Source organism: Microcaecilia unicolor, chromosome 3 (assembly GCF_901765095.1).
Source record: "Microcaecilia unicolor chromosome 3, aMicUni1.1, whole genome shotgun sequence".
In the NCBI taxonomy this organism is placed as follows: domain Eukaryota; kingdom Metazoa; phylum Chordata; class Amphibia; order Gymnophiona; family Siphonopidae; genus Microcaecilia; species Microcaecilia unicolor.
In genome coordinates, this window is record NC_044033.1 from 45611490 (window position 1) to 45638487 (window position 26998).

Below are 26998 nucleotides of genomic sequence, written 5' to 3' on the forward strand. Positions count from 1 at the left end.
AACCAGAACCACACACACACAGTAAAAGAGAACAGGGCTTTGCTTGGAAGCAAAGTTAACAGGCTAGTAATCCTTACAGGTTTAAAGCAGAGCAACACACACACACAGAAACAGAAGACAGCTTTGCTTGAGAGGAAACCTAACAGGGAAGTAATCCATACAAATTCAAACCAAAACCACTCACACAGGGCTCAAGGCTGTGCCCAAAGGCACAGCATAACAAGACCAGTTCCCTCAGAATCACATAACAGTACAACAAGAAAAAGGAAAGTAGACCTGTTGCAAAGGCAACGCAGAAAAGCTCCCTGGGTCCTTATAAAGGAGTAGGCTGATGATGTCACAAGTAGGAAATGAAGCCGAAGCAGGGAGACCAAAGCGAGGCTTGGCTTCAGGGACACCAAAGTGAGGCTTGGCTAAGAGGAAGAACAACAACAGGAAAAAAGGCAGACTGGAGAGGTCACAGAGCTAGATACAGAGAAACAGTAGGTCTGGACATAAGGGCACGGCCACAACCATGACACCTTTCTTATGAATTTGCCTGTAGCTGTTCTGGGCGGGTGGGGTAGGAAGGAATTCTGTTCAAATCCTGATTCCTGCCCCTCCCCCAGACCCAGAAGTAGTCTGTCCAGCCTGAACAGTGAGTTTTCCTCGTGCAGCTGCACAAGTTGGAAAACTGTTGCCGCTCTGACTGCTTGCAAGACCAATGTTTCTCTTCTCCATCTTCCACCCGCCCTCAATGACCGAATCTCTCTTACCTCTTCTCAAGATCATGGTGCTGTGCTCAGTACCGTGCACTGGCCCAGCACCATGATCTCTCTTCTCTTCAAGTTACAGTGAATACCGGGGGTGGGCGATTATTGGGGGAATCAAAATTTGGATGTAAGATTTAAATTAAGGGGTTTTCCAACCCTAAAAGTTTGATAATGTCAAGGATTGACTATTATAATGCTTTATATTTGGTATTACAGCTTCTAGAAGTTATGATTTGCAAGTGGGTCAGAATACGGCCCAGATGATAATGGGAACCTCTAGGTTTGCACATGTGATTCCTTCTTATTGGGTGCAGTATAAAGTGTTCGGAATAGCTCACCAAGTATTGTACGCAGTTGCGCCTTGGAGTTTTTCAGAAATATTGGTGGTATATAGACCAGGGTGACAGTTGCGATCTGAGATTGCAATGAAGCTGTTGACTAAAAGGAAGATATGCAGAAAATTCTGCTGCAGATTTTTTTTAGTAGCAGGCCCGCTTTTGTGGAATGTGTTACCAGGAATGTTGAGATTATGCTGTAGTGTTTTACAGTTTAAAAAACTCTTAAACACATTTGTTAAAGTATTTTTGATTGTTGCTCTTGATTACATCTGTTAACTAAGGGAGCAGGAAATGGATAGAATGATGAAAATGCACACTAGTTTGTTGATTTTTTTAAATTTTTTTGTGTGTTTGTGTTTTATTACTTATATGGTTTGTACTCTGCTTCGTTATTAGTCAGAATAGAAATTTTTTAAATTAAATAAACTTTTTATTCTGCTCAATCCAAATGTCTTTAGCAGATAGCAATGTATGCATTCATAATATAAAACCAACAACATACAGTGATACATACATAGGTCCCATCTATATTCTTCACAACACATCACCTCATCACCTCACAAAGCATTTAATACTCTGAATACAAATAAAATAAATTAGAGACAATTCAGTACTTATTGTAAGTACTATGCTGCTGTCCTTGGAAAAGTCTTCAATACCTACCTACCCACCTCCCCTAGGAATTAGCTTCTACCAACTTTTAGCTATACATAAAAAAACTGATGTGGTCTTGGACCTCAGCACCGTCATGGTACTCTCACCCAAGCGTGATATACCATTTTGGAAAGCTCTTGAAACTTTAAGAGCTTTAGAAGAACTCTCAAAATATCTCTTCATTTGTGAGAACTTCTGCTGTCCTTTGAGAAACCCTTGTCCTTTGAGAAACCCTGCTACAAATAAATAGCTTCACTTTCTTTAACTGTCTTTCTTCGTGTAAGCACACTGTAGCAGGAAGTCCCTTTGGAGCAGATCTTGTTCTTTTCCTGTCTCCAGGTAAAAACACTGTAGTGGAAAGCCTTCATTGATGCTGTTCTTTCTAGCAACTTACATTTGCTGTGCTGACTCTTAATGTGTCTTTCTATTTTAGCCAAACTTTGACATGCTGTACAAGCATGTGAAGCAGCTGCTGTGTAATGAACTACTGCTGACTCAGATGGAGAAGTGTGCACTGATGGAGGCCCTTGTGCTCATCAGCAATCAGTTTAAGAACTATGATCGCCAGCGTACTTTCCTGGGGGAACTGATGTCTCCTGTCGCCTCCCTGTGGCTTTCAAATGAAATGAGCAGGTAGCATGTTCATACCAGTGTTTCCCACAGCATCTTTGAAAAGCAGCCAAAATTCAGCTAGTTTGTATTAATACTGTATACCATCTAGTGGTAAAGAAATGTTATTTCCTTATCCTGCTGGACCAGTCTAGACTTGTGGGTTTTGAAATGGAGGCAGAGAAAAAAAACAAGATTCTAATGACATCACTGGTATAATATGATGCAGCCAGGATCCTGTTAGTATTTCTCTGCCTTCAGCAGATGGTGCGGCGGGACATTTGTGGGAACAGGCCTTACTCCCCTGGACACACGCTATGGTCTGTGTCCAGTGGCTGAGGCTGTCCCCCAGGAAACAGAAATAGTGAGGTAGATCAAGCAAGGATTCTAAAAAGCAAATTTATTGAAAAGTCTCTGTTCCACATGTTAAAAGAACGCGACATGGCTGTATATCAGCAGCAATGCCTGCGTCAGGAGTCCTCCAACCTTATAAAAAGATACAAGCATGTAAATATACAGTACAATAAAGATATTAAAAACAACATCATAATCAATTGTCTCAACATAAATCCAGTCAGGTAAAAGTAGAATTGGACTGAAAGTATATATAAAAGTATGTATAGAAAAGAAAAACTATATTTTTTGTGAGAAACAGTGGTGTGGTGGACGATACGTTGTCAATGCAAGCATATAGATAAATAAACATACAGTATGACATTGTTGCCAAAGTACAGCCATGTCGAATTCTTTCAACGTGTGGAACCGAGACATTTTTCAATAAATTTGCTACTTAGAATCCTTGCTTGCTTTGTAGACTCCCAGGAGTCAAATTATGATCTGTCTCCTATTTCAGCCTATAAGGAGTTCGCTACACCTCTGTTGCTCTGAGTTTTTGCTGAGCAAAAGTATTTAGCCTAGGTTCCTATGGGGTATTGCCAGAGAGGGTACCTTCCCACCTCTGCAGAATTTCTTTTTAAATTATTTTACGCTCTTTTAACTTTATTCCCTTGCTAAGGAAATAAAATTAACTTCAATAAAAGCTAAAGCTTGGCATACAGGTCAGGCAGAGCGATTAAATTACAGCAGCGCCTGTCACTGCCTAAACAAGAACTATGGAGTTTCCCAGCCTAGGTTTGACAATATTCAAGGACCCGTTTATTGCTTGCAGGGGATGCATAGACACAAAGGCCTGAAAGGTGTTTGACACCAGCACAGTTGGCAGAGATGCCAATCTGTAGTCCATTGGGGAGAAGTAGCTTTCCCACACATTGGAAGTTCCCACTCCCTCAAGTCCTAGGCTTAATCCTGACCAGGAGGTCAGTTGTTCAAGGCAGACAGGCACTCTGATGCCTCCTGTTAAGTACTATTATGAGTCTGAATCATAGTGCTCCTGAGTGTTTTTAACCACGCCGGCTGTCGGACGGAAGACCAAACGACAGCCAGTGTGCTTAAAAAGTGAGGTGAAGGAAGCTATTAGAGCTAAAAGAAAATCCTTCAGAAAATGGAAGAAGGACTGACTGAAAATAATAAGAAACGACATAAGGAATGTCAAGTCAAATGCAAACCGCTGATAAGGAAGGCTAAGAGGGACTTGGAAAAAAAGATTGCGTTGGAGGCAAAAACACATAGTAAATTTTTTTTTTAGGTATATTAAAAGCAGGAAGCCGGCAAAAGAATCGGTTGGACCGCTAGATGACCGAGGAGTAAAAGGGGCAATCAGGGAAGACAAAGCCATAGCGGAGAGATTAAATGAATTCTTTGCTTCGGTCTTCACCGAGGAAGATTTGGGAGTGATACCGGTGCCGGAAATAGTATTCAAAGCTGACGAGTCGAAGAAACTTAATGAATTCTCTGAAAACCTGGAGGATGTAATGGGGCAGTTCTACAAACTGAAGAGTAGCAAATCTCCTGGACCAGATGATATTCATCCCAGAGTACTGATAGAACTGAAAAATGAGCTTGCAGAGCTATTGTTAGAAATATGTAATTTATCCTTAAAATCGAGTGTGGTACCAGAAGACTGGAGGGTGGCCAATGTAATGCCGATTTTTAAAAAAGGTTCCAGAGGAGATCCGGGAAATTGTAGACCGGTGACTCTGACGTCGGTGCCGGGCAAAATGGTAGCGACTATTATTAAGAACAAAATTACAGCGCATATTCAAAACATGGATTAATGAGACAAAGTCAACATGGATTTAGTGAGGGGAAATCTTGCCTCACCAATCTACTACATTTCTTTGAAGGGGTGAACAAATGTGGATAAAGGTGAACCGGTTGATATTGGGTATCTGGATTTTCAGAAGGTGTTTGACAAAGTACCTCATGAAAGACTCCAGAGGAAATTGGAGAGTCATGGGATAGGAGGTAGTGTTCTATTGTGGATTAAAAACTGGTTAAAAGATAGCAAATAGAGAGTAGGGTTAAATGGTCCATAGACCGTTATTAAATGGACTTGGGGAAAATCCACTATTTCTGGGATAAGCAGTATAAAATGTTTTGTACTTTTTTGGGATCTTTCCAGGTATTTGTGATCTGGATTGGCCACTGTTGAAAACAGGATGCTGGGCTTGATGGACCTTTGGTCTTTCCCAGTATGGCATGTACTTATGTAAGAGCCAGGAGTCTACTTGGAGGAGGAGTGTACTTGGTCCCCCATCATATCCCACCCCATCACACAAGAGACATAAATCTAACTCCCCAGAGGAGCTCTCATTTACCAAATTAATTAGTGAGCTAGCTAAGGCCATCCCATTTTCTTTAATGATGGAGGAGGAACTAGGGTCAGAGACACTGGACATCCTCCAATTCCTCAACACCCCTAAGAAAGTTGTGATAGTGCCAGTTTTTGTTAAATTCTTGATGTATTGTTTTTCTGTTGCACAACCAAAGCAGTTTATAGATCAATACAGATTTTAATTACTACATTGCAGGGAGTGCAGAGAGAAAGAAGAAAAGAAAACAAAAAAGTAGAGTCACAGAACTCTGCAGGCCATACATTCCAAAGTCTTCCTAGATCTGGTCATCTAGTGCAGAGTTAAATGTGACTTGTTTTAAATCTTTGTAAATTGAACTCTGACCTAAGAGAAGTACAGATGAGAATATAGGAGACCTCCCCCTTCCCAGGTACCTCCTGTTAATAAGGTTGACCGTATGTATAGAGTTCAAAAGGCACTGGAATTTGGGAAACTGCAGCTTTCTCGCCAGTTCACAGTGGTCAAATACATCAGTGCCCCTGGGAAGAGAGAGAGACTATACAGTCTTTGGGGAAGAAATTCTTTCAGAATGCTGTGCCCACATACTCCCACTTGGAGTATTGTGTTCAGTATTGGAGGCCTTATCTTGCTAAAGATGTAAAAAGACTGGAAGCGGTGCAAAGAAAAGCTACGAAAATGGTACAGGATTTGCGTTGCAAACCATATGAGGAGAGACTTGCTGACCTGAACATGTATACCTTGGAGGAAAGGAGAAACAGGGGAGATATGATACAGACATTCAAATACTTGAAAGGTATTAATCCGCAAATGAACCTTTTCCGGAGACGGGAAGGCGGTAGAACTAGAGGACATGAATTGAGGTTGAAGGGGCGGCAGACTCAGAACTAATGTCAGGAAGTATTTTTCACAGAGAGGGTGGTGGATATGTGGAATGCCCTCCCGCGGGTGGTGGTGGAGATGAAAACGGTAATGGAATTCAAACATGAATGGGATAAACACAAAGGAATCCTGTTTAGAAAGAATGGTTCCGTGGAATCTTAGCAGAGATTGAGTGTTGACGCCGGTAATTAGGAAACTAAACGGGAGCTGGGCAGACTTCTACGGTCTGTGCCCTGGTCGTGACTGAATAGATAGGGATGAGCTGGAGTGTAAATTTTAAGGGGCTTCGATGTTAGCTTCAGAACTTAGTACAAGAACACTACTGGGCAAACTTCTACAGTCTGTGCCCTGAGAAAGGCAAGGACAAATCAAAATCGGGTATACGTATAAAGTATCACATACCTTGTAAAATGGGTTTATCTTGTTGGGCAGACTGGATGGACCGTACAGGTCTTCATCTGCTGTCATTCTATGTTGCATCCCGCATAGCATCCTACCACGTCTTATGAACATGTAGTTGTGGAACATTGTACACAGTGTAGCCTATTTTTTGCTGATAATCTCCTTTGGGAGAAGGCTGATGATCAATGTGAGTTAGTAACCAAAAGAAAAGGATGTAGAAAATACGTGGTGCATGCACCCTGTGATATTTTCAATATGGCGTTGAGCGCCTCCACAGTGAGGATTGACACCTGCAGAATTGCATGACTGTGTGCCTCAGATCTCAAACTGGAAGTTCAGGAGAAGCTTGTTGATGTGCCATGCCATGGAAAGAGTCTTTTCAGAGATGAGATGCAGGAGGCCATTACCCTCATTAAACAGCACTTGGATACTCATTAAGACCCTCTGAAGGCCCACATCTGAGGAGTGGAGGCATAGCCTAATGGTTAGTGCAGTGGACTGAGAACCTGGGGAACTGGGTTTGATTCCCACTGCAGCTCCTTGTAAATTTCTGTGATTGTACCAGTGTACTGAAGAAGTTATTACACCTTCATGCTGAGAAGCTTCTGTTTCTGTGGCATATGTGAGTGTCTGGAGAGTTTTTGAATTATGGAGTTTCAAAAGAAACGCTTTCTCCCTTTCAATTTTTGGTGATGCACGTTCTTGCTTTCCTTCAGGAAGATTTCAAGTCTCTCTGAGTTCTCTGAAGGTCCAGATAGCTTCCCTTGCTTGTTTCAGAGGGCATATCCAAAACTCATCCTTAGCAGGGCATCCTGATCTAGTGCATTATTAGAGAGGAGTTAATTAACTGAAGTTTTAAGTGAGCGCTGTTTGTCCAAAATGCAACCTCAGTTTGGTTCGTTGATCATTGGAAAACATCTTTTGAGCTTCTGAAGAGGACTACCGTGAAGGATCTTACCTTGAAGATAGTGTTTAACTATCACCTCCACCAGAAAGGTATCTGAGATCTAATCTTTTTCATGTAGAGATCCCTTTCTTTGTTTTACAGAGGCTGGGGTATTTATTTGTACTGTTATCATTTCTCCTAAAAGTAGTCTCTCTGTTTCATTTAAATCAGACTTTAATTCTTCCTTCCAGTAAGAATAATGTGGAGATGATTTTAAGGCCTTAAAGCATTTGGATGTTAGTTGTGATGGGGTATTTGGAGGTAACCAATAATTTTTTTGTAGAGTGGACAAGCTCTTTATTCTATTTATTGGACCAAATCCAGCCTCAAAGGCTACAATAGCAAGCTGATGATTACCTCAGTATGTATTTTGGCAGACAAGGAGCTGCCTTCTGTTTTGAAAGCTCCATTCCATGAGAGTGGTAACAACTTCTTGGCAGAGTTATGGGCTGTCACCCTGGCACTTGCAACATGGTTGTCACTATGTACTTTCGCAAAACATTAGAGATTGAAAGTTTTAGCCAGAGAGGAAGCTTCCTTTGGGGGATCTAATCTTTCAACAAGGGTTTCCACTCCGCTCCTACAATGAAAACTGCTTTGATACATTCTGCAAGTACTGGACTGGTCTGTTGAGAATGCTGAAAAATTGTCTTACCTGCTGATTTTCTTTCCTTTTGGTGGAAACAGACCAGTCCAGTTACCCGCCCTTTTGTACACTCTGGTTTTATCTATATGTTGTATACACTTCAGCTTTTAGGTTTTCTCTATGAAGCCTTACAAACACACTTTCAGTTATTTGATAAAATTTGGGTTTTGTATTCTTAAAAAAAATAAAATAAAGAGGAGGATAAAGAAGGAAGGAGAGTAAATATAATTTGAGGTGCCTTTGCGTTCACTGCATGGTTATCAACATACTGATTCATCTGAACTGCACAGGTCTTTTCTCTCTCTCTCCTTGCTGGTTGATAGGCATAAACGTGCAAGTCCTGAACTGATCTATTGGGACTAACAGAAACAAAATTAGCAGATAAGACCTAATTTCTCCTTCCTTTCCTTGAATCCTCCTAGACCAGTCTACGACAGTGGTGTTCCTAGGGGGGCTGACACCCGGGGCGGATCGCCGATGCGCCCCGCCCCCCTGGGTGCAGCGCCCCCCCACCCCAGCAAAAGGACACCCCCCCCAGGTGCACGCCGCTGGGGGGGTGCCGCGCACCGGTCAGCTTCGTTCGTTTCCATGCTCCCTCTGCCCCGGAACAGGTTACTTCCTGTTCCGGGGCAGAGGGAGCATGGAAACGAAGCTGACCGGCGCGCAGCTGCCCCCCCCCCCCCCCCCCAGCGGCATGCACCTGGGGCGGACCGCCCCTACCCCCCCCCCCCCCCCCTTGGTACGCCACTGGTCTACGACTTAGAGCCTGGAAAACTGAGAGTTTTGGGATATCCTTGTGTTCTTGGCCTGCTGCTGGTTTGTACATTCACATTCTCAAAGGTGTCCCAGAAAGGTATTTTTTTCTCTCAAATATTTTATCTGTTTCTGGCATTAGCATACTGACAGGGTCCTGGCTGCATTATCTGTTATATCAGTGATGTCATTAGAATCTTCAGGGTTTTTTGTTTCTCTGTCTCCTCCTGGGAAGGAGACAAACCCACTAATCTGATCTGTTCTGGCAGGATTCAAGGAAAGGAAATTATCAAATAAGAGTAAATTCCACCTATATGTGTGTCTCTCGAAAGCTGCTATGTTGATTCCCAGGTGGGGCTCAGCAGAAAGCATTCATGATGTCTAGTTACTATAAAATCATTCTGTACTCGCACAAGGCTTTCAGGTCCACTGTACTAAAATACTTTTTTGCTGTAAGGGAGATAAAACCACAATCGCAGGATGCCATTGGAAGATATGCTAACCTTATATTACCGTACCAAGATGTACTTTTGGTAGAGAAACTGTTGAAACTGATTAATGCTTCTCAGTAAGATCTCTTTAACATGATCTAAAACGCCATCAGAGCTAGAAGGGGCTAATGCCTTTCTTTTCTTCGCCCCATGGGTTTACCAGAATGCTGTCTAGTTCTGAAGCTTTCATCTCTTATGTTGGTGTGGATAAAGAGATCAATGACCCAGTGCTGGAGGATCCCAGTGGCTTGAACCGTTCCAGAGTAAGTATTTACTAACTTAGTGCATCAAAATCCACACAGGGTTACCAGCAGAACAGGCTGAACAAATCCTATAATTGCTAGAAATACAATATTGTAGATAGCTCTGTATAGAACAGGGGTGTCCAACCTTGGCCCTCACCAGGTTGGGTTTTCAGGGTTTCCCCAATGAACATACATGAGATCTGTTTGCTTACAATAGAGGCAGTACATGCAAACAGATCTCATGTATATTCATTGGGGAATTCCTGAAAACCCGACTGGATTGCAGTCCTCGAGTACTGAGGTTGAACAACCCTGGTCTAGAGCAAGTGATTCTATATATTTTAAATGGAGGAAAAAATACTTCAGTAGCCAAATGTTGCAAATAAATTATTTGGGGTAAAAGGCTTAGGGTTTTAATGTTTTGTCATTTGTAAAAAAAAACCAAAACCTTCAAAATGCATTTCTTAATTTTATAAAACCTACAACATACAAAAAAATCACTTCTTCTTATGCACCTTAGTGCATATATAAGAGATTTAGTGCATATCAAACATACTTATCTTTCATTCTTGTTTCTTCATTTAAAACACATAAAATCACTAGCTCTAGATAGAGCTGCTATATTATATTTCCAGTAATTATGTTTAATTCTCTTTATTAAATTTTTTACATATTACATTCATATACTCTATAAATGTCAGAAAACGTATATATTATTCACATTCATAAAGATCAAATAAAAAGGAAATTGTAGTCTAATTTTTATTCACAATATTTGGATCCAAGATCAAGGTAAAATATTTATAAGGCAAATGAAATTAGAAACTGTAACATATAGATTTTATCATAGGAGCAGATATTTCCAATAATTAGAATACCTTAGTGCAACTGTGGCTGGGGTAGTATCCTCTCTCTCTAGTTGGCACCTTAGTTTTCCTGTCACATACTCAAGCAACAAATGAATGATTATACATGTGAAGGAAGTTTTCCCTGCTATGATAGTCCCTTGTTTCAAGTATCTCTTGTTGGCAAGAAACCATCTTTGTACTGTGATGTAGCAGCTCTGAGATTGAGAAAGATATTTGACAAGAAAAGTGATTTCCTCAATATCGATGCTAAGCAGAATCTTTAAGGAGGCCGTAAATGACGGGGGGGGGGGGGGGGGGGGGGGGGGGGGAGGGGAGAGGGCTTGTTGCATTACATTACATTGTAAAAAATTCTTATATTCCACTTACACCAGCGGTTCCCAAACTGTGTGCCATCGGGTGCCTCAGCGCATCACTCCTTACTTTCTCCTTCCGCAGATCCAGCATCTGCTACTTCCTGCTTCTTCACCTGCCACTGCAGTGCTTACAGCTTACATTTTCAGGCCATGATCCCTTACCTTGGGTGCTGAGCCCCCCCAAACCCACTCCCCACAACTGTACGCCACTACCATAGCCCTAAGGGATGAAGGGTGGCACCTACATGTGGGTACAGTGGGTTTCTGGTGGGTTTTGAAGGGCTCACATTTACCACCACAAGTTTAACAGGTGGGGAGGGGGATGTGCCTGGGTCCGCCTGGCTGAACTGCACTGCACCCACTAAACCTGCTCCATGGACCTGCATACTGCTGTGATGGAGCTGGGTATGATATTTGAGGCAGGCACAAAATATTTAAAAAGTTTTTTTTTAGTGTAGGATGGATGGTCATCTGGTCAGTTCAGGCACCTTTTTGAGGCTTGGTTGTAAGAAAAAAATGGACCAAGTAAAGTCGCCTAAGTGCTCGTTGGGGACGCCCTTCTTTTTTCCATTATTGGTCGAGGACGCCCATGTGTTAGGCACGCCCCAGTCCCGCCTTCGCTATGGTTCCGACACGCCCCCGTGAATTTTGGTCGTCCCCACGACGGAAAGCAGTTGAGGACGCCCAAAATCAGCTTTCGATTATACTGATTTGGGTGACCCTGGGAGAAGGACGCCCATCTCCCGATTTGTGTCGGAAGATGGGCGCACTTCTCTTTCGAAAATAAGCCTGAAAGCCAACATGGATTTAGTGAAGGGAAATCTTGCCTCACCAGTCTACTACATTTCTTTGAAGGGGTGAACAAACATGGATAAAGGTGATCTGGTTGATATTGTGTATCTAGATTTTCAAAAGGCATTTAACAAAGTACCTCTTGAAAGACTCCAGAGGAAATTGGAGAGTCTTGGGATAGGAGGTAGTATTTTATTGTGGATTAAAAACTGGTTAAAAGATAGAAAACAGAGTAGGATTAAATGGTCAGTATTCTCAATGCAGAAAGGTAGATTGTGGGGTTCCCCAGGGTCTGTGCTGGGACCATTGCTTTTTTAACATAGTTATAAATGATCTAGAGATGGTTGTAACTAGTAAGGTAATTAAATTTGCTGATGACACAAAGTTATTCAAAGTTGTTAAATCGCAAGAGGATTGTGAAAAATTGCAAGAGGACCTTACGAGACTGGGATACTGGGCATCCAAATTGCAGATGTTTAATGTGAGCAAGTGCAAAGTGATGCCTGTGGGAAAGAGGAACCCGAACTATAGCTACGTAATGCAAGGTTCCACTTTAGGAGTCACCGACCAGGAAAGGGATCTAGGCATCATCGTTGATGATATGTTGGAATCCTGTGCTTATTGTGTGGCAGCAGCAGCTAAGAAAGCAAATAGAATGTTAGGTATTATTAGGAAAGGAATTTAAAACAAAAATGAGGATGTTATTAATGCCTTTGTATCGCTCCATGGTGCGACCGCAGCTCAAATATTGTGTGCAGTTCTGGTCACCGCATTTCAAAAAAGATATATGTTGGAGTTAGAAAAGGTACGGAAAAGGGCGACGAAATTGATAAAGGGGATGGAACGACTTCCCTATGAGGAAAGAGTAGGGCTCTTTAGCTTGGAGAAAAAACGGCTGAGGGGAGATATGATAGAGGTCTATAAAATAATGAGTGGAGTGAAACTGGGTAGATGTGAATTGCTTGTTCGCTCTTTCCAAAAATACTAGGACTAGGGAGTACTCACTGAAGCTACAAAGTAGTAAATTTAAAATGAATCAGAGAAAATATTTCTTCACTGAATGCGTATTAAACTCTTGGAATTCGTTGCCATAGAATGTGGTAAAAGCAGTTAGCTTAGTGGGGTTTAAAAAACATTTGGATAGCTTCCTAAAAGAAAAGTCCATAAGCCATTATTAAACTGGACTTGTGGAAAATCCACTGCTTATTTCTAGGATAAGCAGCATAAAATGTACTGTTTTGGGATCTTGCCAGGTAGTTGTGACCTGAATTGGCCACTGTTGGAAACAGGATGCTGGGCTTGATGGACCTTTGGTCTATCCCAGTATGGCAATACTTATGTACTTATAAAGTACTGGACCTACTACTCCTTGAGAAGCAAATCCAATCTAACCTATATTGTGGTGCATATCCATAGATTATCTTATAGATCATCGTGTATAATTTAAACTGAAAACAGGCACACTTCCGGTGGAGCTGCCGGCCAAGATGGCCGCCGCAAGAGAGAGCTCCAGCTAGCTGCGATCGGGGACCCCACCAAAACGAGATAAAATAACTCCCAGAGTCGGCGGTTTTGCTTCCCCTCCCCTCCGGAAGATGCAGTGGCGCGATGGAGACCCGTAAACCCCGATTCGGGGGCAGAAAAGGAAAGAAAGGGCGAGGAACAGATCGACGACGGATGTCCGCCCACGTGGTAATATAGCGCCGAGAAAAGAGCGCTGAAAACCGCAAGCTGAGAAATCTTCTTACCAGGCATAAAAGTGAGTAAAAGAACTCGGCGAAGCTAACGGCGAAACGAAGGGGGAGAGGGGAGGCGTGCCGCGAGACACGGAGGAAACAACAAACGCAGCCCCGAATGGCGATTGCGAAGCAGAATGTACAAAGTTCAGAGAATTTAAAGAACTAAATAAAAAGAATCGTAAATAGCTCTCCAACCCAGTGCAATAGCCAGCAAAATCGGAAGTCTGGGTCTGGGCTAAAATTTGAGCTATCACAGCAGTGAGCCACGAGGCTCCCCAAAGTAGTCGGTTAAAGAAGTGATATCAACAAACTCCACAGACAGATCAAACTGTGGTTATCCCCAAAAACTGTTTGCATGGCGACTAGAAGTACAAAAAAAGAGCTGGAGAAGGACAAAACTAAGAGCGGAGGACCAAAAATGTCGGAGAAAAATCCGCCTCCATCGCCGCCAGTGAGCTCGGTTTGGGCCTCAGAAATAGTAGCAGAGGTGAGGATGGCGGTAGAGGAAACCATGAGCCACAAGTTACAACAAATAATTGATAAGCTTGATGGCATGGACCAAAGGTTTACTACATTTACTAATGAACTCCAGGAGGTCCAGCAGCGGATAGGTGACGTAGAAGATGCCTCACAGGAAGCCTCCAAATCTATTGAACACCTCCAAAAAACGATATTAACTTTAGAAGAGAAAGTGGATGATTTGGAAAACCGTTCGCGTAGAAATAATCTCAGACTGGTAGGCATACCAGATGCAGATCTGAGAGACTTTCTGGAACCCAGGCTCACTAAGCTATTGCCAAATCAGAGCACAGTGGGACAACTGAAGATAGAACGGACGCATCGTCTGGGGCCGAGGAAGGAGGCAAATGCACGCCCACGCGTGGTCATACTGAGACTTCTTAATTATCAACATAAGATGGAGATCCTAGCAGCTCTTCGGAAAGGAGGAACGTTGGAAGTGGAAGGACAAAAGATATTATGCTTTCAAGACTATTCCACTAAAGTGTCCTTTCAACGTAAGCAATTTTCGCCCATTTGCGGGCGACTACACAAAATGCGGATAAAATTCAGCTTACTATATCCGGCTAAACTCAGGATTCAACATAATGGGACAGTGAGAATCTGTGACACGGTAGAAGCCGCTCAGGCACTGGTGGACCGCCTGGAGAGAGACAGTTCGGAAGCATCAAGAGACTCATGAGTAAAAAACCCGAGATTCATCAGTGGGAGTGACATTGCTGAACGACAAGGGGCAGCGAGAGGCAGAAGATCTGTAACTATAACTGTTGTGATTACTAAAGTTGGTCTTGATACTGTTATTTGATGTTATACAAGGGGGGCTGTGAATTTAAGGGGGAGGGAGGTAATATGTAACATAAGCAAAAAAAGTAGGGGTGGGGTCCCTGATCGGTAGCACGGAGGCAGACAGCACATGTGGTGCTGTTCAGACTTGGGGAAGGGGGGAAGACGGGAGGATGGGAGAGGGGAAGGGGGGAGGGAGGGAGGGAGGGAGGGTAGAGGGAAGATTAGGTATTTCAGGGCAGAAAGGGAGAAGGGCAACACAAGGAATACACAAAGAGCTTCAAAAGGAGGGGAATCTAGAGAATTCTTACAATATCAGAAGTGGGAGGGGTATAGGCTGGGAGACCCCTCCTGCACACAGAGAGATAATTGCCAGGTGCTCAAAAAATGCTTGAGGATATGTGATGGTCCTTAAGGTGGTGACATGGAACGTGGGAGGTATCTCATCACCGATTAAACGGCAGAAGATCCTCCAAGCACTTCATAAGCAACAGGTATCGGTAGCAATGCTTCAGGAAACACACTTAACAGCCAAAGAACATGAGAAATTATGTCGATGGTGGGTAGGATCATATTATGATTCACCAGCACTGGGGAAAAAAGCAGGGGTAATAATACTGATCAAGAAAGGGATCCATATCATTACACATAAGATCATAGCAGATAAAGAAGGAAGATATGTGTTGGCACACCTGACAATAGAACGTCAACCCATGGTTTTGTGCAATATCTATGCTCCAAACACTTATAACAAAACATTCTATAAAAAACTTCTACATCACCTAACAGGTCTAGAAGGAGTTCCCCTGCTGTTAGGGGGAGATTTCAATGAAGTAGGAGATCCCAACTTGGACAGGTCACATGGGGATAAAAAGAGGAGAGCGGGAGCAGAATCTAGAGGAATTGGGCTACTGAGTGGGGTCCTTGACCTGGTGGATGTGTGGAGAACCTTACACCCGTTGGAACGAGATTACACCCACCTGTCCCGGGCGCACGACACCATGTCGAGGATCGACTATATTTTTATCTCCCGTTCACTATTTACAAAAATTCGCAAGGCGGAAATAGGACCCATAAAAATATCAGACCATGCAATGGTAATGGTCTTATGGGAACCCACAGAGAGTAAGGCTAGCACATACCAATGGAAGTTCCCTACAAGGTTATATAAAGACAGAAAATTTCGGGAATTTATACTAGCCAAATATAGACAGTTTCAAGACACTAATCAGGAGCATAGGGCGGCCCCCATATTATACTGGGACACAGCAAAGGCAGTATTAAGGGGTGAGATTATTGCGTATACTAGCCACCAGAAAAAGATATGGGAAAAGGAATTGCAAAGGTTAGAAAAAGAAATCACCCGCTTGAGACGCGAGTATGGACGCCATCATGATATTCAGCTGAAAGTTAAGCTTTTAGAAATGCAGCAAACACTGAATGAAAGAATACACGATAAAACACAAAAAAATTATATGTATTATAGGTATCAATTATACAAATATGCAAATAAAAGTGGTAGGATGATGGCCAGGATGGCAAACCCAAGACAAGGAAATTATAAGATAAACGCGTTATATTCTTCAGAAGGGGTGTTAGAAAATAAAGATGATTGTATAAATCGTATCATGCAAAAATATTATCAGAGGCTTTATGCTTCACCTGACCCGCCCTCGATGGATAGTGAGATCTACCTGGCGGGACAGGAGCTCCCGCAGATGGACACACAAAGTCTGGCCATGCTAAATGCTCCCATGTCAACAGAGGAGGTATCATGGGCAATACAGCAAGCGCCACTAGGGAAGGCCCCAGGCCCTGATGGATATAGGGGAGAATTATATAAATTGATGAAGGAGGAAATAGTAGAACCCCTTACCGCAATGTTTAACATGATAGTGCAAGAGCAACGAATGCCCACGTCACTACGAACAGCACAGATTATAGTACTTCCAAAACCAGGAAAAGATGTACAAAAGCCTGAATCATACAGACCTATTTCGCTACTAAATTTTGAAGCAAAATTGTTTGCAAAAGTCCTGGCAAATCGCTTGTCCCGAATATTACCAGATGTTATAGAAGAATCACAGGTAGGGTTTGTACAGGGCAGAACTATTACTAAAAATGTAAGAAAGATATTGGTAACATTAGAGGAGGTATTTATAAAGGACACGCCCTCAATATTAGTAAGTTTCGATGCCGAAAAGGCGTTCGATAGGGTGGTCTGGGATTTTTTATTTGGCACACTAGATGCATATGGCATAAGAGGATTATTCCAGGACGCAATCAAAGCCTTATATTATCTTCCACAGGCCCAGGTATGGGTTAATGGAATATTATCCCCATCATTCTCTGTCCATAGGGGGACCAGGCAAGGATGCCCCCTGTCACCTTTACTGTTTGTGTTAACGCTAGATCCACTGCTTAGAGATATCCAACGCAACCCTGATGTGCAAGGAGTCAGGGTTGGCACAGAAATTTTTAAAATAGCTGCCTTCGCTGATGATTTGCTGGCTCATGTAATTTCTCCAGAGACATCACTGAAGGCGCTATTAGAATGTATGGCAGAGTATGGGGATTTCTCTGGCTTTAAGCTAAACCTGGAGAAATCAGAAGTATTAAGTAGGAAAGAGGATCAAATGGGAGAGTGGCACAGACAGCTGCCATTGAGGAGGGCAGGGGAATCCTTTCGATATTTAGGGGTACGATTAACTATGGATACTACCATTCTGTACAGGATAAATATTGACAAGCTGCTACAAGATACCAAAAGGGTTCTGGAGAGATGGAATTACCTGCCTTTATCATTAATAGGCAGAATAAATCTCTTCAAAATGATCATATTCCCGAGATGGCTCTATATCTTGCAGGTGTTGCCAATACATATATTGAGTAAAGATTTAAGGAAATTAAATAGGATGTGTCGGCAATTTGTGTGGGGGGGAAAGAAGTCTAAGCTACGATTTGAATACTTATACGATGGGTGGGCTCAGGGTGGATTGGATTTCCCCTGTATTAGACGTTACAATCAGGCATGTCTTTTAAGACACATCAGGGATTGGATACTTAACACACATCAACACACGCCAACTAACTGGGAACGTGCATTCTTTGACCCGTGGCACTTGAATTTCCTTCTGCAGGCAAAAACAAAGAGTTTACCAACTACCTGCAGAAGAAGTATACTGTTGCAACCATTGCGACGTGCTTGGCAGTTTTTTATGCATAACTGGGGACAAGACCCTAATGTTAGTGACCAACTTCCAATACAGGGAAATAGGGACTTCCCCCCCGGATTGGAGAAAGGGGTAATGGCTAGATGGTCGGAAATGGGAATCACTCTATTTGAACACTTAATGAATGAAGAGGGGAATCTGCATAGTTTTCAGGACCTGCAGCAGAGACAGGTATTGGCCCAGAGAGATTATTATACATATAGACAATTGCATCATTACTGGCATAGTTTGGATCAGGCAGCCCTGGGCACAAAACTGGGTCAGAGGGTGCGGGAATTCCTGGAAGGGGACGCACATGGACAGGTATCAATATCGAGCCTACATAAAGCCCTGGTCCTACTTGGACCCCCCAGAACATATGAGAAGCTCAAAGACAAATGGAGCAAAGACTTGGGATATGAGCTTAAGGGAATAAATTTTGCAAAACTAATTGGAAGCATACCTGGGCAGATGGGGGGGGCAGAATTACAAGAGAGTCAATTCAGGGTTATTCACCGAGGCTATATAACACAATCTCAGGCTGTAAGGGCGGGATGGAGCTCTGATTCTCAATGCCTTAAATGCCACAGAGAGAAGAACACATTTTTGCATGCATTTTGGTGATGTGATAAAATAAAAACATTCTGGAGAGCGATACAGGAGTACTTAGAACAACTATTGGGACAAAGGTTACACCCCTCTTGGAGAGGAGTACTTTTGAACAAAACTAATGCATATGGGATATCGGATAAAAATTTGGAGGTATTTTTATGTAAAGCATTTGCAGTGGGCAAAAAATGTATATTGAGACATTGGATGCAGGAAGAACCACCATCTGTATGGTTATGGAGGAATAAGCTACATGAGCTAATGTTGTGGGAGGCAAGAGAAGCATATGACAACTTGAGGAGAAGAAAGAAATTTCTTAATGTTTGGAATCATTATTTACAAAACTAGTAAATAAGGCCCGTTTCCGACACAAATGAAACGGGCGCTAGCAAGGTTTTCCTCGGAGTGTGTATGTTTGAGAGAGTGTGTGTGTGAGAGTGACTTTGTGAGAGAGACAGATTGAATGTGTGTGGCTGCAAGTGTGTCTGTTAGAGAGTGTGTGTGTGAGATTGACAGTGTGTTTGAGTGGGTATGTGAGCGAGAGCGAGAGTGTATGAGAGTGATAGAGTGTTTGACAGTGACTGTGTGACACATAGAGAGTGAATGTGATCGAGTGTGAGACATAGCGTGTGTTGTAGACAGTGTTAGAGAGTGAGAGAGACAGTCAGTGTGTGAGAGAGAGAGAGAGTGTGACGGAGATACATCCCCCCCCTCCCTATGTTGGCTGGAAGGACCCCCCTCCGTCTGCGTCTGCCACTGTGTTGTCGCAGGACCCCTCATCTCCTTGTCTGGTCAGTCTCCCCCCCTCCTTTCAGGTCTCCCTACAGCCCTTCTCTCAGGACTGTGGGTCGCCCCTCCCCCCTTCACCTGTGCTGTCAGGACCCCCTCCTCCGCCTCCATCTGTGGTCTGTGTACCTGTTCTGGCCCTCATCCTCCCCTCCTTGTGCCTGAACTGTTGCTTAGCCTGTGGCAACAGTGGAGAGAGCTGTGCAGGACCTCCTGTTCCAACCCCCTTGTCATGTTTGTAGAGAAAGAAAAGAGGGAAAAAGAGGAAAAGTGACATAATGTTTGTAAAAAGGAAGAGGGGCACGGCAGGCAGCGACCAGCTATCAGCTGTGCAAGTGTAAACAAAAGAAAACAAAAAGGAGTTTTGTGCTGCCTGTTCAGTCCCAGCTCGTATTCTCTCGTATTCGCTGCTTGAAAGGACAGGAGGGGAGGGTGCACAGCAGAAGCTGACTTACTTTGCCAGATGCGAAGCAAAAGCTCCTGCCCTTGTTAAACAAAACAAAAAGGAGTTTTGTGCTGCCTGTTCAGTCCCAGCTCGTATTCTCTCGTATTCGCTGCTTGAAAGGACAGGAGGGGAGGGTGCACAGCAGAAGCTGACTTACTTTGCCAGATGCGAAGCAAAAGCTCCTGCCCTCGTTAGTTCTACATTCAGCTGCCAAGGCCACCGGAGAAAACAGAGGGAGGAGAAACGGGTGCAGAACTCCTCCAGCACATGTGCACAGCAAAGCGAGTGACGCTCCTCCCGAGTGAGCCCTTCGCCTCTGACGCTCCTCCCTTCTTCTATTTGACTTCCCTGATAGGTCCCTCATTGGTGTGATGCTCCTCCCTTTTCCTGTTTCAGTTCCCTTTGATAGGTCAGAGCGGTGCAGCTGTGACGCTCCTCCCTTCTCTGATAGGTCAGGGCAGGGCAGAGATGTACTCTGATAGGTCAGGGCGGGGCAGATTCAGATCATGGCGGCGCACAGATGGACTGTGGTTAAAAGTGGTTACAGAGCTTCGAACATACAAACTTTTGAAGCCTCAAAGTGTGGTTCAGAACGTTCATGGTGCTTTTTATGTCCAGTTGGGGCGTGGCGTAGGTCGCAGATGGGGCGTGGCTGAGGGCGGTGGTGAGTAGTCCGAATAGCCAGGAGGACTACAGCAGTTCAGGACTTCACTGCCACAGTTGGAGGGAGCTTCAGAACGTTCAAGGTGGGATTTATTTATATAGAAGATATATCCCACAAAGCCAGAAGTGCTGTACTTAACAGGCAGGGGTCGATATAATGAAGCCAGAAGCCCACGTGTAAGCAATTAAGGACTAGGCAAGGTTTGACGAGAATGTTAGTAGGAATCATGAAGCTCAAACTCAGAGGTTGTTGCTTCTCATTTCTTGGAAGGGGGGGAGGGGGGAGGCAGTAAATGTTTTAAAAAAATGATGGGATAGGCATGTTGTAAGTTATGTTGTTAATCTAGAAATATTGGAAAAGATATAAAATGTAAACATTTCATATGCTTGAACTGGAGTATGTCCATCAATAAAAACCGTTTATATATAAACAAATCAATAATACACAGAGTAAAACAAGAGACATAATTATTGGAGATTAATATAAAAAGTTTATTGGTTATGTAATTGTCTGGTAATAGTACAGGACCACATTCATGAATACTTAAGAAGGAAAGGAAGGGGGGGAAGCTTGGGGGGGAATTGGATGATAGAAGTTTTAGGTTCATTAATATATGACGGAATTATTTGTTATTAGATTTATGCTGATGGATACAGAATTGTCTACCATGTGATCTCATCAATAATAATTGTTGAAATATTAAAAGTTAAATATAGAGTACAGTAAAAAGGGGGAGGGGATAAAAGTTATATATAAAAATTTGATGACTGTACGCAATGCTGTATTCTTGAAATGTTACTTCGTTGAGTTCTGTAAAACTGCATTGATGCCGCCATGTTAAGGTGGATTTGTACTTTTTGACTTGTCATCAATAAAAACCGTTGAAACATAAACTGAAAACAGGCCTCTGCTAGCAACCAATGTAGATCTAACCAAAATAAGAGACACTATCATTTTTATGGGCGGTGAAAATCGGACAAGCAGCAGCGGTATTTGGTACTGTCAGGAACTTTCTTAAAAGGTGTTTCTGACAACCTATATAGACTGTATTACAATAGTCTAGTTGGGACAATAGAAGACTTTGAACCACTAGTCTAAAAATTGGAAGTTCCAGATAACATCATATTCTACATATTTTCTTAGCGTCAAAAAAAACTTATTTACCAACATATTTACCAGCTTATCCATTGTTAAACTACTTGTCAAAAAGATCTGAAGTATATTCAAATTTGATTCAGATTTCAAATCTTGGTTATTCAGTTTCCGTATATTATCATTCCATATATCATCATCCTGTCCTATTAATAAAAACTTTGTTTTGTCCTTATTTAATTTCAAATGATGGGCTTAAATCTACTGTCCAAGAAGGTTTAGACAATTTGCTATCTTCTGAGACATCTTAGCTCTGGATGACAGCACCAGAAGAAAAATTGTAATGTCTGTATATATGAAAACTTTAGGACAAACTCACTGTCAGTTTGGTTGCAAAGATCTCATGAGAACATCAGGTAAAGGTGATACCTGTGGGACCCTGCATAGGGGCTTCTACAGGCATGATCTTGAAACTCATGCCTGTGGAAGCCCCTATGCAGGGTCCTGTGATGTTGAAACTTGAAATTTTACCTCATAGGACCTACTTGGAAGAAAACCTCTAAACCATTTGAAAATGTTTCCACCTTTGTTCATTTGGCTTAAAATTGACCAATAAAGCATATGATCCACTAGATTGAACATGCTTGGTAAGACCTCTAAATATTGGTGATCTTCCTTCTGCTAGTAGAGAACCAAGTACAATTTCCATACTGTATTTGTGGAACCCCGATTGTGAAAAGTGTAAAATATCAAAATTATCTATATAAAAATTTAATTGAATCACTACCAGACCCTCCTTGATCTTTATTAATAAGGTAATAGAGGTCACTGGTCTATATTAGTAACATCTGGTCCTGCCTTGCTGTTTTTAAGAATTGGTGTTGGCATTATAATACCTATATATTATGGAAAAATACTCAGAATAAGTTGTGAATTCAATCTATTAACCTGTTAAAACAGGTGAGGGGCCTTTTTCATAAGATAAGGAGGACAAGTGTCTAATGTGCAAAATGATGTATTATATTTCCTAAAAAATTGCATTAAAGGTCTACCATTTTAATAGGTTTAAATTCATTACATTGTCCATTAGCTGGAATAGAGTCCAGGTCAGTATTATGCTCCTGGTTCAATGTCAGATTATTTATTAGTAATTTCTGATGAATTATCTCTACTTTTTTAGCCTGTATTTCGGCTGTAGGGATATCTCCATTTTCCGAATGTAATAACTCAATAGGATCTTTTAGGTGACTTGCTAACTGGTATAATTTTCTCAATTCCAACTTTGCCTCATTTATCTCTCTAGAGTAGTAGGCTCTACTCTTATCTTTTTGTTGCTTATAATGATTAAACGCGTTTCGAAAGCACCAAACCCCTTCGAGAAAAACTACACTGGCTACCAATCAAAGAACGTATTGCTTTCAAAATCTGTACCCTGGTCCATAAAATTATCTACGGTGAAGCCCCGGGCTACATGACAGACCTCATAGACCTACTTATAAGAAACACAATCAGATCAGCACAAACATACCTAAATCTCCACTACCCAAGTTGCAAAGGACTCAAATACAAATTAACTTATGCATCCAGCTTCTCCTACATCAGCACACATCTGTGGAACGCACTACCAAAAGCTGTGAAAACAACGTACGACCACCTAAACTTCCGGAAATCACTAAAAACCAACTTGTTCAAAAAGGCATACCCCATCGACCAAACCTAAATCCCTAAACCTGCAACATAATGAAACCAAGGCCTGATACAGACACTGCATAACTCTTCCTCTCTACGAATTCCAATGTGTCTATAACACATGAACCTTCTTCGATCACATTAACTCTATGTGTTTGTTTCTATACCGGAGATGGCGAACGCCTCTACAGTATTATGTAAGCCACATTGAGCCTGCAAATAGGTGAGAAAACGTGGTATACAAATGTAACAAAAATAAAATAAATTTCTGTCTTTCAGTTAGATCTATTCAAGTTAGTTTCATCTTTTTTCCATCTCCTTTCTAATTTTTAACGAAGTTGTTTTTGGAAAAATAAATCATTCTCAAACCAAGCATTAGATCTTCTACTAAATCTTGCCCTTTCTTTAGTTGACGCTATTCCATCTAGAATTTTTAGACTAATGGAGTTCCATCTAGTTATAAAGGATAATGCATCATCAGAGAAAGAGGCATATCAACTTCTTAGAACTGAAGGTGATTCACTATGTTCTCAAGACGTTATATACTTGGATCACCAAGAATGTGCTTCTGATATAGGCAGTCATGATGTTCTATATCAACAAGCAAGGAGAAACTGGTTCCCTGACATTTCTTGTAGGCATATCACGTACCAGACGTTTTTTCTGTCAGATTGTCTACTGCAAGCAGTCTATCTGCCAGGGGATCATAGCATACGGGTGGATGCTGTCAGTCACAATTAGACCTACACAAATGATCCCTGCTTCCACAGATAGTGCAGGACCTTTTTCGATAATAGTTTATATCAAGACCTTTGCAACCAAAGAGAAGGCTAAGAGCAGACAGTTTTGTTCTAGAAGACCAGCTGAAAACCATCTGACAGTAGATGTATCTTGATTTCACCTCATGTACACCTTCACTCCAATTTCATTGATAGCCAGTGTTTTTCAGAATTTAAAGCAGGACGTAGCTACCATTATCCTAATAGTCCTGTTTTGGTCATGTCAAATCTGGTTCTTCTGTCTTCACCAGTTGGTACTCTGCTGACATTCCTGTACCTTGTGATTTAGTACAATGGTTCTCTGCTTCAGGCAAACATCCTAGCCCTAGCAATGGCTCCATGGATGTTAAAATGCTCATGACTACCCCTTTTCATTTTTCTAAGGAGGTTCGGGAAGTGCTAGCATCAAAAAGTTCCCAACCAAAAAAATGTTTATGGCTTTAAATGGAAATGTTTCTTGCAATGGAGCAGTACAGGACATCAACCCCCCCCCCCCTTTTTTTTTTCTCTTGTACCATACAGGCACTCCCTCAGTATATCCTAGATCTACCCAATTTAGGGCACATCTCTACCCAGTCATCACAGCCTACCATAATCTCATCGATGATCCCAGTCTTACGCCACCCTTAAGCTGCATGTCTCATGAAATGCCTGACCAATATTTCATCTCCCTTGAAATTACCATGCCTGCTTGGTTCTCAAACAATTCATGCAAAGTCCTTTTGAGCCAATGGACGCTACTTTCTCAAATTAGCCTCCTGGAAAACCTTGTTGCTAGTAGCTATTACTTCTGCAAACGGCATTAGCAAATTGCAAGCTTCAATGAATTTTGTATCTTACACACACTTCTATCAGGATATTGTAGTGCTACAAACTCATTCAGACTTCCTTCTGAAAGTGGTTTTAGCATTTAATATAAGCCAATCTATTGTGTTTCCTTCTTTCTACCATAATCCTCAAGGTACCCAGGAGCAACCAACTCGTACCTTAGATTTGTGCACATTTGCCAAGTTTGTATCTGCAAAGAATGTAGCATCTTCATAAGGCCACTCAGCTGTTTTGTCACATATGTTCCAAATAGAACCCTTTCATAGTGGGTCTCTGCTTACATTTTCTTCTGCTATCGGCAAAAATTACTTCAGCTTGTAGCTGAGTGAAAGCCCATCAACTTAGGAAAACAGTAGTACTACTGGCCAACCTGCAGGCAACGGTGGTGACAGCATCTGTAGAGCAGTAAATTGGTCATCACCTCTCACTGTCATCGAGCACTACTGACTCAGAAAACATATCAACTAGTAGTGAAAGAGGGTAGAGTTCTTTGTATCCTTCCAGTTCAATTCTCGTCTAGTGGCAGGACAGATTGTAGCACATAACAGCCAAAGTTGTTGTCATTTGGTTGTTGTATGTTCTTAATCACACAGCAAATTCAGTATTGAAACCCTAACAAAGAGGAATGGTAAGCTCCATAGTAATGTTGAGATACCTGCCCCCTCCACAAAAATGGGGAAATAAAGAGTGGTCTGTTTAAATGTTTCTGAATAAACAAAAACATTTATTTATGCTATTTGTTCACCAATACTGCACATTGTAATCACCAGCATTTAGTTAGTCCAAAGCATAGCAATGTATGTTTCTTGGAAATATTATTGAAACAGCCTAATACAAGAAATACAACTGGTGTTTATAGTAAAACTTTGTTTCACTCCAAATCACTTTGTTCCTGTAAGCAGCTTCATCCAGCATGCACAGGTTGCAAAAAGTAAAAAAAAAAGGGGGGGTGGTGGACAGATCCAAAACTTGTCTGAGGTTCTCTGTAGACAGCAGGAGTCAGTCACACAAACCCTCCCCATCATCTCTAGTAGCAACTGAGAGAACTAATGGTTAGTACAAAAGCAAGAGATACTGCACATTTTGAGAAAGTGAATGTAGGTTTGTCACCATTGGATGGTGTTCCCAGTGTACAGATGACACATTTTGCTGTCTGGAGAATCCCCATTACAGGTAAGCAACTTTACTGTATTCAACTGCAGAAGAGGCTCATCTTTAAAACAATGCAGATTAAGTAGTTGTTCTTTTTTCCAGTTTTCTTTTGTTTCAGGAGTCAAGCCAAATAAGTTTCCCCTGCTGCAGTCATAATTTGGTGAAAGATGTGGTTTGAAATGTTGCCATCTTTGCTGTGAGAGATATTTCTTCAATGGTAGTGCTATGGTTTCATTTGTACATTAAGGTTTATGAAGACTTTACACAAATTGAGCCCTTATTTTACTCCCTTTTTTTTGGACAAAAATAATAAAAGGCTTTTTAGGGTCAGTTAATTGGATAAATGTGGGGGGGGGGGGGGGGGGTTGTTGTTGTTGTTTTAATTTCCCAAGCCATTAAACAGAACTTTTGGTCAGTTATATAGTTCAAATGAAGAGAAGCTGGAGGATGGCAACCAGAAACTAAACTGCCATCCAATTGAAGTCATCCATAATATAACCAGCTTTGTTCAGTGGCACTGACTGACCTGGTTATCTCTTTAAATATCCAATTGAAAAGCACTTTTCCAAAACTCAGCCCAATTTTTTTGTCAGTTTTGAGCTACGTGATTAATTTTATTCATCAAGGCAAAATTCATTTACTAAGTCCATGAGTTTTGACACAGGAATAAGCTACAGTAAATGAATCTTGCCTTGAATTAAATTAATTGCATATCTCAAAACTGACAAAAAATTGGGCTGAGTGAGTTTTGGCAAAGTGCTCTTCAGTTAGGTACCAGGTAACTTTAACTGGATATTATTAGACTGAATATTGGCCCTTCATTGATTAATTTGTTGAGCCTTCAAAATACATTAGTACAAAATATGATTTTAAAATATTTTATATATTGGTTTTGAAGTCCATTGATTTTTGTCTATTTAGGATGTCATTTTTCAAGTGGGACTGGACTACTTGAACTTGCTTTCACAGCTACTGAGGAATGATGTTTGGGTTGTTTTTAAATTCCCTAACCTGTGCTATTGCCAGCTCGGGGAATGGAACCCAGGACTCGCACATGGCGGTGTGCAGCACTTTCCTATAGGTACTTCGGGCAAGACTGAAAAAGTTAAGCCAGAGCTTTCATTCTCCTGACCACTGATGCCCAAAGAGTTAAATCTTACTGATTTGAACAGCAGGGTTATTATTTCTATACATGTAACGATGTAGCAGACTGAAACCTTAGTACTAGTGATTGGTCTTATGACACATAACACATGAA

The 26998-nt window shown here is 41.8% G+C and overlaps 1 protein-coding gene across 1 annotated transcript in view; it reads left to right on the forward strand.

The window, feature by feature from the left end:
- XPO5 (exportin 5) overlaps positions 1-26998 on the forward strand; it is a 226620-nt gene that overhangs the window by 128473 nt on the left and 71149 nt on the right. The window contains 2 exon segments of the mRNA XM_030195864.1: positions 2178-2377; positions 9348-9447. Of these exon segments, the coding sequence (XP_030051724.1) occupies positions 2178-2377; positions 9348-9447 (300 nt within the window).